This window comes from Melanotaenia boesemani, chromosome 6 (assembly GCF_017639745.1).
Source record: "Melanotaenia boesemani isolate fMelBoe1 chromosome 6, fMelBoe1.pri, whole genome shotgun sequence".
Classification (NCBI taxonomy): Eukaryota; Metazoa; Chordata; class Actinopteri; order Atheriniformes; family Melanotaeniidae; genus Melanotaenia; species Melanotaenia boesemani.
The window spans coordinates 34,078,978-34,096,262 of record NC_055687.1 but is presented as its reverse complement, the minus strand read 5'-3'; the positions used below and the strand labels follow the sequence as shown (position 1 = coordinate 34,096,262).

Genomic DNA, 17,285 nt, shown 5'->3' with positions numbered 1-17,285 from the left:
AAAGAATTAAAGAAGGCAAAATTAAACAGGTAAAACCAATGAAAGTATAAATATAAAATATATTTTAAAAATTATTAAAAGTAGTATTTTTCTACATTTCTACATTATTCCACACCAGTGAGTAAACAACAGCATTAATTCAGTCTAAAATACCATTTTTTTATTTACAGAAGCAGCAAGGGACATCCTGTGATGTAAAATGTAAAAATACTTTATGCTGTTCTGGGGAGTTAAAAACAGTGTAGAATAAGGTGCTGTGGGAGGAAAATCGTTGTATTTTCCTGACATTCAAAACTGTGCTTTTTTTATGCTGCTCTCTTCTGAAATACATTAAACAAGTCCCGATTTTTGATTCTTTCCACTTGCAATAGAATAAATAACAACATGAGGAATAAGAATAAAAATAATACACAACTTTTGACTGGATTTGGAATGACTTTTTGATGTGTTGTGGTTGCCGTGGTGACGGCTGGTAGTCACATGGTCTGCGGTGAGGAAAAAATAGGCAGCTTTGTGTCCGAATTGCCAAGAGAATGAGTTACTATGTAGTGTGATATGTACAGTATCACACAGAAGTAAATACACCCCTCACATATTTGCAAATATTTTAGTATATCTTTTCATGAGACAACACTATAGAAATTAAACTTTGGCATATAGAATATCAGAGTTTAGTTTCCATAGGTTGATATTCTGTATTACAAAGTTTAATTTATATAGTGTTGTCTCATGAAAAGATACACTAAAATATTTTTAAAAATGTGAGGGGTGTACTCATTTATGTGAGTTACTGTAGTGCAGCCCTGTGTAGTGAAAGAGGGAGTAGGGTGGACATTCGGACAGAGCCATAGACTTAATATATGTAGACGGGTGTTCACATTCCAGGGTAGCTTCAGAGCTAACCGGAATCAAGACAGTGCCAGCAATATGCCCGTATTTCGTGCAGCCTGAGGTTGCAATAACCAGCACAATATAAGACTTACCTTTTATAGCCTACCTGTAGAAAAATATATGGTTATACAGTTATTACCTTGCTTATCTTTACTAGCCTATCTGTGGGGAGAGATTGATATACAGTTTCCTTACTTACCCTCAAAAGATACAGTAACTCATATAAGTGAATACACCCCTCACATTTTTAAAAATATTTTAGTGTATCTTCTCAAGAGATAACACTATATAAATTGAACTTTGTTATACAGAATATCAAACTATGGAAACTAAACTTTTATATTCTGTATGTCAAAACTTCATTTCTATAGTGTTGTCTCATGAAAAGATATACTAAAATATTTGCAAAAATGTGAGGGGTGTATTCACTTATGTGAGATACTGTATATATTTTATGACTCACTGTCTCCATCAAACAGCTCTCAAAATGTGTTAATCCTTCTTCTTCTTCTTTTTCTTCTTCTTCTTCTTCTTCTTCTTCTTCTTCTTCTTCTTCTTCTACTTATTATTATTATTATTATTAATATTATTATTATTATTATTATTATTATTTTAGGAGGCTGGAATAACAATCCCACTGCGGGGCAGTTCCAGGGTATTTTTTGCCGTCGATGTTCCGTTGTGGTATCACAGGCACAAGATGAGACTGTGTCCTCACCAGCTGTGGACATTCACTCTGTTTTAATGGCAGAGGATCAGCTCCCATCCCCATTAGCAAACATTTCTGCAGGAAATGAGAACCAGCAGTTCATGCTTTTGCCTTTTTATTGTTTCCGTATTTCTCAAAGTAAGGCTGCACCACATTGCAAAACTACCCTGGAGTTACAGAGTGCTAGCACACGCAAGGAGCTGTGCAAAACAGTTCTTTTTCAAGGGTTTCAGCTCCTTGTTTGTGTGTGTGTGTGTGTGTGTGTAACAGAGATAAATTCAAATTATCAAACTTGTTTATTAGTGTCAAATTAATTAATTTATGCATGTGTTAATATTTTACCATGTTTGTGTTAAAGAGCATAATAAAACGAATTCACAATAAAAGCAGTTTTTTATGTGTAACAGTGACCTGGATCACAACTACATCTCTGCTGTTTGTAACAAACCAAACCGTGAGAAAATCGGGTAAAAATTTGTGGATTTGCGATGATTGTAGGTGGGCATACACCTTAGAAATAAATGCGTTGGAGGCGCATGGGACACCCATCCAAGATGGCGGCCACGTTGATCATCAGCTCCAATAGGCAGCGTCAGTCTATGAGGCGTATATGTATATTATGTCTATGAGACCAAAGTTGATGGAATTATGGCGGCAACACTTGAGGATTGACAAAGTAACAATGAAGAACAGTTAAGGTTTGTTTAACAAATTAATTATGTACATACTTTGAAATCATTGAACACATACTAGGGACACTTCATTAGCCCCAAAGCATAACTGCCACCGTCATGTTGTGTCTGAACTGTGACATCTGCCCTCCTCTACTGTTGATTCCCTGTGTATCATCATTTCTGACTTAGGCCAGTGTTTCCCAAATGTTTCCTGCAGGGCCCCCTTTTCATCAACCACAATGATGTCAAGATCCCCCCCATGACTACATGCACCCTAACACTTAGCATGAAATGTAAGAAGAAATGTACTGTGAAATAGTCTTTAGTTTACTGGCAGTTACTTTCTTAATTATAGATAAAATCATGTCTGTGGTGGAGGAAAGAATTACAGTTAAAGACGGATCAAGAAATTTGGTCTCTGCCAGGCAGAGCTACAGCATTGTTAGCAGAGTTTGATGATGCACATCAAGAACGGAATGCCCACCTCAGGATATGGGATTGTCAAATGGAGGTTGAGGTCCGTGGGAATCCATGTCCAGAGGAGAAAAGTGATGCAGAGTTGACTCACCTGGAATTCGTTCAAGACTGACTGGATTGGACTGGATTGAACACACTCTGTCAGGTAACTACTTTCACTCTGCATGTATACACTAATCACAAACTGATCAGGCAAGTATATATTGGTGATTATTAATATGATTAATATGTAAAAAGTAAGGGAGACTGTTTTAGCAATGAGTTGAACTTATTCTAAAAAAAAAGTTCCTGTTTCAAAGATGTTTTGGAGGGTTTTATTATGTGTTTGGTAGGTACAACTTGTTCTTTTTGGTGCAGTGGATGGCTATTCCAGGAAGGTAAGATATCATGGGGGTTTAACAAAAAGGGTTTTTTTGCTAGAATTTTTACTTATTTTTATTGTATTATGTATTAGGAAGTTGTACCATTATATAGCTTGATGACATCGTAGAAAGCAGGATGCTATTCAAATATCAAATGTGTCTATGACTGCAGTGACCGGAAGTATTTTCTCTTGCCTATCATAAGATTTAGGTTGATTTATAAAAGTGTGATTATAGAGGTGGTGTGCTTGGACAATGCAACAAACAAATGTGCATCAATAGCATTTATTACCTTAATAAAAAAAATAAAAAAAACACTGAAAAACATGGCTTCCCTTCAAGGTAGGTTTGTGGATACAATGGATATATGTCTTTTTATTTTTTAAGAAAGATCTTTAGCATAGAGTTGTATGCTATCATTTTTACTGTTTGACAGCAAAAGCCCCACCTGCGGATTTGTCTTGTGCGTCATGTAAAAATGATGCACAATAACAAACATGAATTAAATAAAATCATGTGACACTCTTCAGGTGCCGCGTCATGCACACATAAACATCGCAAGGTAGCCTGCATCTGACAAAACAGACCACAGCTGCTGTGAAGTTCCCCAAATGAGTTGTCTGTTTTTAACTAATAACTTGGAAAAATGTAGAAACCAGTCAACATGGTAGGCTACGCATATAGCAGTTTAAAGAATGAAATGAAGGACAGTGATCTCTCTGAGGGAGTTTGAGTCAGTTATTAGGGCAAAATAGTGAAACTGACTTGGTCAATGTGACTGCTTTTAAACTTTGCATATATTATCCCATAGTGTATTTTATGTACCTAATGTTGGCTGGTAATAAAATCTAAAAGTGATTTTTGCTGACAAATGTTGCCATTGAAATTTTGTTAACAATTTATTCTTACAAATTCTAGCTTCCATTCAGTGCCATCCATCCATCCAACCATTTTCTGCCGTTTATCAGGAGTCATGTCGCGGGGGCAGCTGCCTAAGCAGGGAAACCCAGACTTCACTCTCCCCGGCCACATTCACCAGCACATCCAGAGGGATCCCAAGGCGTTCCCAGGCCAGCCGAGAGATGTAGTCCGTCCAGCGTGTCCTGGGTCTTCCCCAGGGCCTCTTTCCGGTGGGACGTGCCCGGAACACCTCACCAGGGAGGCATCCTAACCAGATGCCCGAGCCACCTCATCTGGCTCCTCTCGATGTGGAGGAGCAGCGACTCTACTCTGAGCCCCTCCTGGATCACCGAGCTTCTCACCCTATCTCTAAGGGCCACCCTGCAGAGAAAACTCATTTCAGCCACTTGTATTCGCGATCTTGTTTGTTCAGTGCTGATGCAGAATTATATTCTTTGCATGAGCTGGAGGATTACTGCATGTGATATTAAAATATGAACTCCTACATCAAGGTTGTAAAGTTGATATATGAACAGCCACACTTACCAACAGTTAGATGCAACCTGTGGCCAAAACACTGAAGCCTAAAGGTTACTTTTCTGCTACAGCAGGTTTATACTTTGTCCTAAAAACTAAACAGTCTGATGTTATTTATCTTATTTATACCACAAAATCTAATTTCTCCCTACATGCTTTCTTTACTGGCGTCCTGTTTCGATGCCAAACAGATACGTGGGCGAACATGCAGGTAGGCACGCTCCAGCCACCAAACAGAACGCACGTCGGAATTATGTCACTTCATCCACCTGAAAATCAAATGGAAATCTGTGTTTTTAAACTCTCCCAGGGAGGTGCAGATGAAAACACTGGTGTTGTGCTGAGGACTTCATGAACCGCTGAATCTATAGTCATTGTAGTCATTTCTGAACCGTATTACAGCTTATGTAATATTATTTGTAGGCGTGGGAGAAAATGAAGATCAGCAAGAATGCATAGTTCAGTAAATGATTGACAGATTGACCTGCAAGCCACCATGTGCCATTAAAAACTGCTGACACGGCAGGCGGCAGAAGAGAAGACTGATAAAGATGGAAAATTCCCAGAGTTTAGAAGTCAAAGTCTCTTTAAGTGGGTAAACAGTCTAATGTTTGTTTGAGAAATGTGGGTGTGGTTGTGGAAATTTTTATTACGTCCATGTCTGTAAGACAAGGGTTAAACACAATACACGCAGAAAACATCTGGATAAAAGGACCCTGAAAATTTGAGGTCTGAGTCTTTTCTCTTCAACTTTTCACTCAGCATATGTGAGAGTAAAACTGTTTAAATGTACCTGTGCACAAATGCTTATTCTTTGTAAATATTATTGACAGTGTAATAAATCTATACTAATGATGGAAGCTTCCTGCCTGCTGCCTTTTGACCCGGAGTCACGAGGAGGAGAGAGCTTTCTTAGGTCTGTGTGCTGCCTTTTCTAAAACATAGAAATTGGTTAAAGGGAAAGCGAACATGCACCAGCAGGTTTTATTAATGTTAACACGTTATCTGAGATCTGAACTTTCAATCGTTCAGCCTTTTTACTTGTGCTTGTTAGTTGATGTCTGCTTTTGTTTTGTTATAAAGTTGTGATTGTCCTGCCAGATCAGTATTCAAAAAGATATTTCTAATCTGAATGTGGTTTTATCTGGTTAAAATAACATTTTTAAAATGCTTTGTATTATAAAAAAAAATATTTTTCATGAATAAAAAACCTTTTTGAACTTCTTTGTGGATATACAGTACTTTCCTGATGTGATTTACATTTTTTTTATTTACAGAATATTTCTGACAAGAAGTTTTATAGCTCCATTTATTTCTTGATCTAAAACATCATTTTGTCCTTATTACAGAGAACATGTACTTATATGTTACACAAATATTATATTGTCAGTTTTTATATCCTTTATGTCATGTTAAGATATTTACACACAAACACCTGATGGCAGAAAATGCACCCGAGTTTAATGGACCGTAATTCACTGATGGTACTTTTTGATCTTCTTAGTAATGCACAACGGAGTCAGAGGGGATTTAGGAATTAAGTTGAAATAACATAATAAATGTTCACAGTCTGTGGAACTGAGCCAGGAAGCTTCATCCAGGTAGAAAGTGTCCACAACCAAATGCTAAAGCTTCTGTCTGTCTGACAGCTCAGTTTAGATAAAGAAGCTGACCGTTGCAAACACCTCACATATCAGTGTAGTTCAAAAGAACGCGTTCATTGAACGTGCTCATTTTTTGGTGAAAGTTGAACTGACTGAAACGCATTTGCAAATAAAGAACCTGAACTTGAAATTGTTTGGATTACGTGACGACCCGCAAAGGTCCCTAGCTCCATTTCCATTACAGATTTTTACAAAACAAAAGCAGTATTTCTAAAATTCTGACAAAGTGCAATAGTGATTTGCAGGTGTTTCCATTGAATAGTGTTTAGTACATTAGTCATTATTCTCGTAAAATTTTGTCTCAAGAGACTCCACTTTGAGAAGGATGGAAATTTCTAATTCTTTGCAAAACTGTGCATTTCGTTGTTTGTCATCAATGAGGGTGGTTATACTTTTAATTACTTGTAAAAAGATTTCCGTCTACTCATACTGCACCATCTTTATTTGAAATGAACTGGTAACGTGACCCTTTATGTTCCATCCGTTGAAGTGTAAATGCGCAAAAAGTGTTTCCATTACACTTTTGCGATATACTTCTATATCGACACATCTGAAAAAACACCTCATGAAAGCGTAAAATCTTTTTTCAAAAGTTTTTCGAAATGTAGGTGTTTCCATTACCATTTTTTTATTGGGATATTTAGGTTTTGCGCAATTCTAGTACATACAAAGTGTACCCTCAGTTTCTACTGGGTGTATGTGCCCTGTGTTCCGGCTGCACCACGGTTCCATTCTGACCTCCACGGCAGGTCAGTTCACACCGAGAGCATGTCAGATGGGAAGTGCCTGCAAGTGCAGTCCATGGGTGGCTCAAGAAATCACAGGAGAACATAAGATTCTTCCATGATAAAAGTCTCATTGTCCATGATAGAAAACCTAAAAAGCCTCTGACCAATTAATGACATAATGTTACATGGTTCATAAGTGCAAATCTTTTTAGGGGCTTTTACTTTGAAAATTCCCAGAAGTTTTACACTGCTCACGTGTCAGATTTCCTGTCTGCCCCTATCTGTATGGCAAGTCTATGGCAAGCCAAAGTGGTCAAAATTCGCCACTTTATTGGTGCGTTTGTAATAAAACAACACTTTTAACGCCGTTTTTTTTTTAACACAAAATGGCATATTTAACGCCGTTTTATTACAAACGCGGCAATAAAGTGGCGAATTTTGACCACTTTGGCTTGCCATATATGTGAACGGCTGAAGGCAGATTTATACTCGCGCGTCGTTTGCGTCAGTGTAGGCGTTGTGTAGCTCCGCGGAAGCCCGACGCGCACGTCTTTGTACGATTACGAGTTTCTGCCATTTTTAAAAACAACACCCAGTGGATCAAGTCAATGAGAGGCTGATCAAATTATTTCTTTGGTTTCTTCGACAAGCTAATAAAGACACTGAACCAAACTGGACGCCAATGTTGTTTTAAAACAGAAAACACGTACCGGAACTGAAGTGAACCATCAAATGAACTCCGACCTGGTGAGTTTACTGGCCGATACCACCCCTGCTGCCACCTTCAGGTTAGAAAGAGAAACTGCAACACAACACCAAAATTATGCGCACCCCCTACGCTCGAGTGCGAAAGCAAACTCACCGGCGTCAGCTACACCATAACTGACCGCACGCAGACGCAGATAGAGTATAAATCAGCCTTAAGCTTGAATGTTCTGGATGTATGCTCCTCAAAAATAGACTTGGCATGTATGTTTAGCGAAGAGGCGCAACAAGGCGCTTCCGACACACACTGTGTCGCCCGGTGTGAACCAAGCCGTTGACTAAAATAGCTGCGAATAGCTGCGGAGGTTGCGGCCCAGCCGTAATGCAGTGCACACGCACCGGTGGAAACTGAAGTAAAAATGAAAGGTGCAAAGCTTCTGGTGGCTGATCCCTCGCTGGCGTACTGCCAGATATTAATGCCTATTGATGAAGAGTGTGGACAAAAACATTTAAAAAGTTAAAAGTAACATGTTATAGATTAGAAAACAGCCAGAGCTGTTAGTTAAAGTATAAAATTGAACTTTAACTTTAGCTCTGTTCTATTTTGCCAAGGATATTTTCTATTTCTTTTTTTTACTTTGAATTGAAATGCAAATAAATATATTTTTCCAGACATTACTAGAGCTTTACAATATTAATGTCTGCATCCACTAAAATAAATTTTAACAAAAAACAAACAAAAAAAAATTGCTTTTGATCTTTATACTGTGTTTGATTGTGACAATAACAATTATCAATATTAAAGCCAAAATCATTAAATGATGATTTCAAGTAAAAAGTATCGGTGATACTTGCCCTGGATTTACTTGGTATCGGATCAATACCAAAATTTGCAGTATCACTGAGCCCCAACTGTTACCCACGCATAGCGCACTCTAGCGTAACGAGCCAGCAACGCTCGCAACGCTGGCGCAGAGAAGATGCAGACGCAGCACATCAGATACCTCGTCTGCTTATGATTATATTACGTACTATATGAAAATGAAATCTAACATTTCTGTGCAAATTATGTCCTCCTGCACTAATAAAACAAGTCAGAGCATCAGCTTTGTTTCTAATTAGAAAAGTGGTGGAGTTGAAGCATCTGTCCAGTGTGAGAAGATATCTGTTTATAATAATTCTATAAGCTGAAGAAATGACCATGTGTTACTCTGAAAAAGGTATTTCAGACAAATAAAATAAATGCCATTTTTGTCCTTTAGCCACACATCTGTTTCACAAGCATTTCTTTAATGTGTGATAGAATTTAAGGTCTAGTATAAGTGATCTCATTTCTTTTCTTTCTATAGTGCAGTCTTTCATTTTCGCTTCTAACCGAACAAACTTTGAACTAGTTCATGAAAAGCATGAGCTTGCACAACACTGGCTGCATCAGCATGCAACAGCAGAGAGAAAAAAATCCTTTTTAACAGGAAAGAACGCCTCCAACAGAACCAGAAAGGGCGACCATCTGCCTGAATCAGGAGGTGAGCTCTAAGTTATCATGAAGTATGAATAAGGCAGTTCAAATATAATATTCTGTTTATTATTTAAACATTATTTCTTTTTAGTTGTATGTTGTTTTTTGTTTTTAAAGAAGCATGTAGTTACCTAGTAAAAATGAAAATAAAATTCCTGTAGTATGTTATCTGGATAGTTTATAAGGACCCAGGGTAATTTGCTGACCTTTGTTCAAAGTTAAAGTCCACCTCTAACTGGGATGACTTTCACTTTCTGAATAGATAAAGAGATAATGAGTTCTTAGAAAGAGCCAGAGGAGCAATGACGGGTATGAAAGGGTGTCTGTTGAGTTGAACTTCAATGGTTTTGTTTGAGTTTCTGAAGTAGTTTTAAGTTATATAACTCGTGTTTCTGCTGGCGATCAACCTGACGTAACGTGAGCAGATGTCTCACACAGAAAATTAAATACTGCTAATACACTAATTAAGCGAAAAAGTCCAAACTAAGGCTATAAAACTAGAATGGATTAGTACTTTAAAATGACAGCTATAATTTAAAATGAATTCACTGTTAAAATTTTTTACGTAATTTCTTTTGCAGATTTTCTGTTGCAGTATTGTTAACAGCAACAGTTACGTAACAACATTAATTTTTCTGACTTCTGATTCTTTGCAGTTACATGCCAGTAGGATCCATTTGTATACTGAATGTGGCAACAGAATACATTTATGTTAGTCTTATCATGCATGTTTTATCTAAAAAACAAGCCTGGCACAGCCATATAGACAAGAAACCTGGGTTCATGTCAAGCTTTAATGGAATTCTGTTTCCATTTCCATCTGTTAGATGATACTGCCTCATTACAGAGAGGAACTGACTTAAAAATAGCTGCTCTTCCATGAATTCTAACTATTATGTTTCAGTTTATGACTCGTCCTGTATTTGCATTTAGTCAGGCTGCAATGTGTGTGTGTGTGTGTGTGTGTGTGTGTACAGGAATCAAGAAATTAAAAAAATTGAGGTCTTAGTATGAGGCTGGGGCCAAAGAAACTTAGCACATCCTGGTTAAAACACTTAGATTCGTGACCCTGTAGACACAAATGGTGATTATCTCACTGGCTCCACACATAAGTCTTTGACAGGCTGAAAAACACGACTTTTATACCTAAAAGATTGATTTTGCCTGAAATAGGACACATGCACATCACTGGAGGTTTTCAGGAATGTTGACTTGATAAGATTACTAAGCCCACAAAATAGGTGGAGGTCGACATCAGGTGGCTGAAAAAGGTACTACATGTTAAAAAAAAAACAGCTGGATTTAACTAAGCAAACAGGTAGGAGCCTCCCATTGAATAATTGCTGCATGGATGATGATGTTTCAGATGCAACAAGCTATTTAACCCTGTAACTGAGGCAGTGGGCAGCTTCTCCGTTCTTAAACAACCATGTGGGAAGACATCCTGTGGTTGTGGAAAAGATGTTAGTCTGTATAAAAAAGGTCATATTGTCAAGCTAAGGAGATGCTGAAACTACTAAAACTGGGTTAAGAACTGTCCAACACATGATTAAAAATTGGAAGGATAGTGGAGAACCAGCATCAGGTCATAAAAAAACAACAGCAGAACTCGTGCTATGTTTAAAAGTGAAGAACAGCTCCACATAAACAATGCAAAGGGAACTTAAGAGACTGGGACTGAACATAGCCATTAGAAAACCACTAATCAGTGAGGATAACCGAGAAAAATGCTTCAATTATTTGCTAGGGAGCATAAAGATTGGACTCTGGAGCAATGGAAGAAGGTCATGTGGTCTGATGAGTCCAGATTTACCCTGTTTAAGAAGGTAAGAAGAAAAGCAGATGAAGAGATGCAGCCACCATGTCTAGTGCCTACAATACAAGCCTGTGGGGCAGTCTGTGGGCTTCAGTTGCTGCAGTTGGTCAGGTCTAGGTTCAGCAACATTACGTGTCCAAAGAATAAGGTCATCTGACTACCTGAATGAGCAGGTTATTCTATCTTCCTTGACGGCATGGCCATATTCCAAGATGACAGTGCCAGGATTCATGGGGCTCGGATTGTGAAAGAGCGGTTCAGGGAGCAGGAGACATCATTTTCACACATAGACTGCCCACCAGTCCAGACCTGAACCCCATAGACAACATTTGGGATGTGCTTCAGAAGGCTTTAAGAAAAATGAATGCAACTCTGGACAAAAATAAATGTGACTTTGCAGAAGCTTATAGAGACGATTCCAAAGCAAATGTGTACCATAATTTAAGCTAAAGGAGTCAAACAATGAAAATCACCTCACATCTCTGGTTTGTTTGTGTTAATATGCTGATATTTCAGGTTTCAGCACTGATGAGCCCATAACTATCTCTAAAAGAATCAGTGGACATGTGTAAAGCAGATTAATCTGATACATCTTCACAGTTATTGATCTCATGCAAATGAAACTATTAATGCTTGATCACACCTTCACTTAAATGTGTGTTTGGAGTCTGAGTTGGTCACCACAAACTGCTTCCTGTGTTTCTGCAGGAAAACAGTCACAGTTAGTGCAGAGAGCGAGTGCACAGAAAGGTCACCCACTGCTAATTCATTAATTATTCTAATAGCCAGCAATGTTAAAACATGCTGATGGGATTAGTAAAATGGTGATTAGTGGAATGCTCATTTAAGCATGTGATCTCTTTCCATGTGGGAGCTCAGAAAAATGGGCCTGCAGGCTGTGATGAGCTGAATCGTACATCAACGTTCCATCAGAGAAACATGCAGAAGTAATGGCAACATGTGGATTTAAAACATATTTTGGACAATTAAAGATTTATAAAGTTAGTTTCACACAATACAAGATCTAGCTTAAAAGGGAAAACAGCCTTAGTTTCCTCAACCATCTCATATAGCCTAAAGATTGTACAAACTTCCTACAACCCCTTTCATTAGAAGGGAGAATTAACACAGTCACAATAAATGTACTACAAAATGTCCATATGTACTTCAATGCATTCCTTTATACTTCTTCACAAAGGTGGATAAACTGATATCAAGATTTATGTGGGGGAAAAAAAAAAAATAGAATAAGGAAAAATATCCTACAACAACATTGTCAACACGGTGGGTTATCTCTTCCCAATCTTCAATATTACTATTGGGATGCAAACATAAGAGCCATGACATGCTGGAAGGTATCACGATTTAATAATTCTACTTCAGCATGGTTACAAAGACGTCTTCTTGCCTTTAAACTTCCCTACACTCATTGCTTTGTTCAAAACTCCCTGTTTTAAATTTCCATATAAATATACCTCAAACCTAATTGTAAAGCAGTCTCTTAAAATCTGGACACAGTTCAGACGAGTAATTTCCCTCAAGAACCTGCCTCAGTGATTTGATTTGATAGAAATCATAAATTTCACCTTCAACCACAGACACAACTTTCCATGAAAGGAGCAGAAAAAGAATTGTTGCAGTAGAAAATCTATTTATTGACGGCACTTTTGCATCCTTTGACCAACTTGAGTATAAATTTAATATCCGTCTCTCCTATTTCTTTAGATTACAGCTTCAAAGCTTTATTTCAGCATCATTTACCAATTTTCCATCCCGTCCGCCTGAATCGCTTGAAGTTTAAGATAAGTTCCAAAGGGACAACAGGGAAAATCTACTCTCTGCTGAGACACTTAACATCACTAAAAAAACACTCCATAATAGGAGGAAGATTTAGGTTTGGAAATCTCTAGCTTTAGATTCCTCCTCAATTTGTTTGTGACATGTAGTTATTCAGTTTAAGGTTGTGCATCATCTCCACTGGCCTAAAGTGAGACTTGCAAAGTTAATTCCCAATATCAATCCCATTTCTGATTGATACGAGAAATCAACAGCCACCTTCTCACACATGGTCCTGTTTGTCTGTTTGGTTTTGTGGAGGACGGACGGACGGACAGACAGACAGACAGACATCATTTTATTTCTTAATGTCTGACAGCACCAGCTTGTTCTAAGTGATGGATAAGCTACATGCAACGTTTCACTCTTTTAATAAGTTATTAATATTTTTCTACATGTACTACTTCTACTCTCTCTGCTGAGGGTAAATGAACAGAGAGCAGAGTTTTAAAACTGAGAATGGTGTAAGTTTCCAACCTCAATTTTCTGTGCTTGTGACTCACTTTGGTGGCACACTGACATTCATTCGCTATTTGCCCTGCAGTCCTGAGGCTGACAAGCCACACTTCTCATCTATTTCTCAAAACTGTGATTTGCTTTAAGGTACAGTGTCACACTGCCACTCAGCATAAACGCTCACCATGGCCGATTCATCAAGAAACCCAGGAGGACGTTATCAGAGGAAGAGAAGACAAGAAAGAGAGAAAGTGGCAGTGAAGGAGAAGAGAGTCAACATAGGATGAACTTACTGACTGGAGAGAGCCCAGGGGACAGGTAGGATGCAAAATGGATGTTGAATTGTCAGAGGACCTCAAAGTGTTGAAACAGTGACAGAATGTGCCTGTCAAAATGCATGTGCAACTTGTGCGCATATTCTAATCATACCACCTGTTCCCCCAACGTATTTGGTGGCAACTTTATTTTTTATTAATCTTTTATAGCCAAAATAACTTTTTGGAGTAATATAGGCCAAAGGTTCTAAACCATGGTTTCCCCTACTGGTATCTACAACATGGCACTCTGAAAGAAGAAGAAGAAGAAGAAAAAGAAGAAGAAGAAGAATTTTGTCGCCCGTTGTAAAAAGTCACGTGTACAGCTGCTCAGAGTGACACTTAATCACACACACACACACACACACACACACACACACACACACACACACACACACACACACACACACACACACACACACACACACACATCTCAATATAGTTACTGTCAGTTTATTTAAGGCTTGTGTGAAACTAATCTATTTCATTGGTTTGTTTGACTCCCCCTTGTCCATCTTCATCTCCTCCTCTTCGCTGCAAACTGTCTTCTGCTCCCCCCTGTCTGTAACGTCTTTACCGGTAACAAAGCTCCTTTTGATTGGTTGTAAAGCCCGCCCGTCACGCGCTCTGTCCCAGGATTGGGCGTCTCCCGGAGCCGTGTCCCTGTTGGCCGTACCTGTCTCTCTGTGAGAGGCTGACAGCTCTTCCTGCTCCACGCGATGCTCCCGCCCCCTTCATCCAAGGAAGGAAGGAGGAACTGCTCGCCCCGCGTGTGTCACTTCCAGCGTCGTGCAGAACCACGCTGCTATGTGGCTCCCTGGACTCATCTAGCTGATCTTACGGTTGGTGGGAAACCAGCTTAGAAAGTTCGGAATCTCAGGTACTGCTTTTGGGGGGTCTGGGGACCGTCGGAAAGGTGGTGCATCTGGTTTCGGAAGTGGAGCGTGGCAGAGAGAAGGAAGGCGGAGGGGGGGTTTCTTTCCTGTGTGATATTAGATAGCTCTATTCGCTCGCTCTCCCCCCGACGGGATTGACGTAGAATATGGCGGAGCATCATTCGGTTTCCGAAAACAAACAAAAATCCTCCCTGAACTCCGGAGCGTCGTACTCCGGGAACGGGCGCAGCAGCACGGCGGTGGCGGAGAGAGACGGCATCGGCAGTGCGGGAGGAGGAGACGGAGGAGGAGGTCTGTCCGGCGGCCTGTCGCAGCCGGCTGGTTGGCAGTCTCTGCTGTCTTTCACCATCCTGTTCCTGGCCTGGCTGGCCGGGTTCAGCTCCAGACTCTTCGCTGTCATTCGCTTCGAGAGCATCATTCACGAGTTTGACCCCTGGTAAGTTTGACCCCCATCCCACATACACCGAGCTCTTGCGACACAGATTGCCTTAAATAATCTCAAGTGAATGTTTTCATCATAATTTGTCAAACACGAACATCCAGAACTTAGAAACCTGCAGAAATAATTTAGTAACATCCTCATTTCCCTGATCTGGTCAGTAATCAGACTCCAGACAGCAGACAGTCTCCTGGTCAACGCTGAGTTGGTTGTTGTTCTTGGTACAGCAGCACAGTATGGAAGCAGCCAGCGGAGGAGGAGGTCAGATGAAAAGAGGACAATAGTGACAGCTTCATCTGACGCGGGTTAAACCCGGAAAGAAGCAGCTATGGCTCCCTCTAACACAGATTTATCCCGTGTTTACCAGCTGATCTCAGTTTTAGCTGTGTGGACTTTACATCTCATCGTATCTTTGAGCGGTATGACCAACATTAAATATGGTACTTTTTAAAATTATACTGGTTTCCACGGTATTTTTTTCGTTTTCCATAGATTGAGAGAAGAATTAGTGCAGCAGATCGGTGAAGGGCGGCCTTTTTCCAGTGTCTTGAGAATTGTTCACTGTTCAGCTGAATGGATTGTGTTGCCGTTGGTTATTTAGATCAACTGCTTATTTTTCTCTTTCCTCTAGCAATGCAAGTGTTATCTATGGAGCAAGGATAGGGACAAAAGTTTTGTAACTTGTATCTCCCTATTTGTAAGTTTAACAATTATAGGAACAAATCAAATCTACAGGTACGGATTAATTCTGCATGTCAAATCTTAAAAGAGAAGTACATTTTACAGGTACAAAATATTTGTCCCACATACTTTTTAAATTAACTTGTATTTTTAGACTTGCTATAATATTTCAAACTTGCAGATTTTATTTGTACCTGTACTTGTATTTATAATTTCAAATATAGAGATAAAAGTTTCAAAACTGATGTCCCTATCCCTGCTCTGTAGCTCCTCCCAGCTTTTTTGTTTAACTTGAAGATGAGAATGTTCTGGTTGTTGACATGTGTGCTATCATGGCTAATTTGTTTGAAGTCTCATTTATGCACATCCTCAAAAATTAACGTGTTTGCAAGCTGCAATATACAGATAACCAGTAGGGGGCAGTTTAAGGACCAGTTTGACTGGCTGTAAGGTCACAGGGTCGATAGCGGTAAAAATGATCTCCAGCTCCTTTTTTTTTTTTGTTTATGTTCAACTTTATCGTCTGTTTTCACTGCTCAACATCTCCAATAACAGCTGCATGTTTGGTGGTCCAGCAGTGAACTTCCCTGTGAAATCATAAAACGGCTATTTTAAATCTGTTGATTTAATTTCATCTAAGCAAAACATTTCAAGTAAATATTTAAAATAAATGTTTTGGTTTTAGTAGTTTTACCTCAGGTACACTTTTCTCCTTCCGTTAGTCATCATATTTTCAGTCTTTTCCTTCTTGTCAGAAATTGTCCAAGCCTTTTGTTTGTACTTGAGGGAACGTTGCCTGGCACAAGCCTGCATTGAATCCCTGTAAGGGTTTAATGATTACTCTGGGACCAGCAGTGTGGATTAACCAACCAGCTTCATGTCTGGCTGGCTGGGAATCCTCAGTATCTGTGGTTGCTGTCTGAAAGCCTAACGTAGAATGACAAGGAGTGAAATTTATTCGTACACTGCTTCATTGTCCTGTCACTCTCCCTTTACTGTCAACTGGCTGCATTATGTAAACTAGATATTTGGATATCTGATGAATCATGTGCGTTTTTGTGTGTGTGGCAGTGTTTCCCGTGCAGGTTATAAAAGGGATAATGGAGTACGTTTTTAACGCCTTGTTAAATTCAGTGTGAAGTTATTTAGACAGGCAGGGAAAATTGAAGGGAATACCCTAAGCCTGATGTGTGTGTGTGTGTGTGTGTTTGTGTGTCCATATGTGTAGTGAGGATGGTCTCTCCTGGTAGTAAATTCACAACTTGCTTGGGTTTAGATGTACATCTATGTCAAAAGCCAGCCATCTTTCAGTTTCTGATCCCAGTTTGATGTCAGCTCCCTCGTGCTGCCCCGTGACCCCGCTGCTAGGTTGCCATCATTTTCTAGCTTATTTGCAAATGAACAGTTCTGTTTCTCCATCTCCCTCCCTCCTTCACACACACCCTCTCTGCTGTGTCCCTTTGATGTGGCTAGTTAGAGGTCTTTCTCCTTCAGAAGGGCCAGATCAAGTCATTAGATTTGCCTGCAGAAAGCCGGTCTGTGCTGGCATCAGGAGGCCAGACTAAATGGTTAGTTATGCTTTGGGTTTAGGCTGTCGTACATGCACAGGGCTGCTTCGTGGTGAGTCTCATGATGAAAATATTTTATTCTGCCAGTGTTTGTGGAGGTGACTGTCAGATAT

The 17,285-nt window shown here is 39.4% G+C and overlaps 1 protein-coding gene across 1 annotated transcript in view; it reads left to right on the top strand.

The window, feature by feature from the left end:
• The first annotated feature begins 14,325 nt into the window (after positions 1-14,325).
• LOC121642416 (dolichyl-diphosphooligosaccharide--protein glycosyltransferase subunit STT3B-like) overlaps positions 14,326-17,285 on the top strand; it is a 71,632-nt gene continuing 68,672 nt past the window's right edge. The window contains exon 1 of the mRNA XM_041989152.1: positions 14,326-14,920. Coding sequence (XP_041845086.1) covers positions 14,631-14,920 — 290 coding nt within the window. The 5' untranslated portion in view covers positions 14,326-14,630. The remainder of the gene's footprint in view (positions 14,921-17,285) is intronic.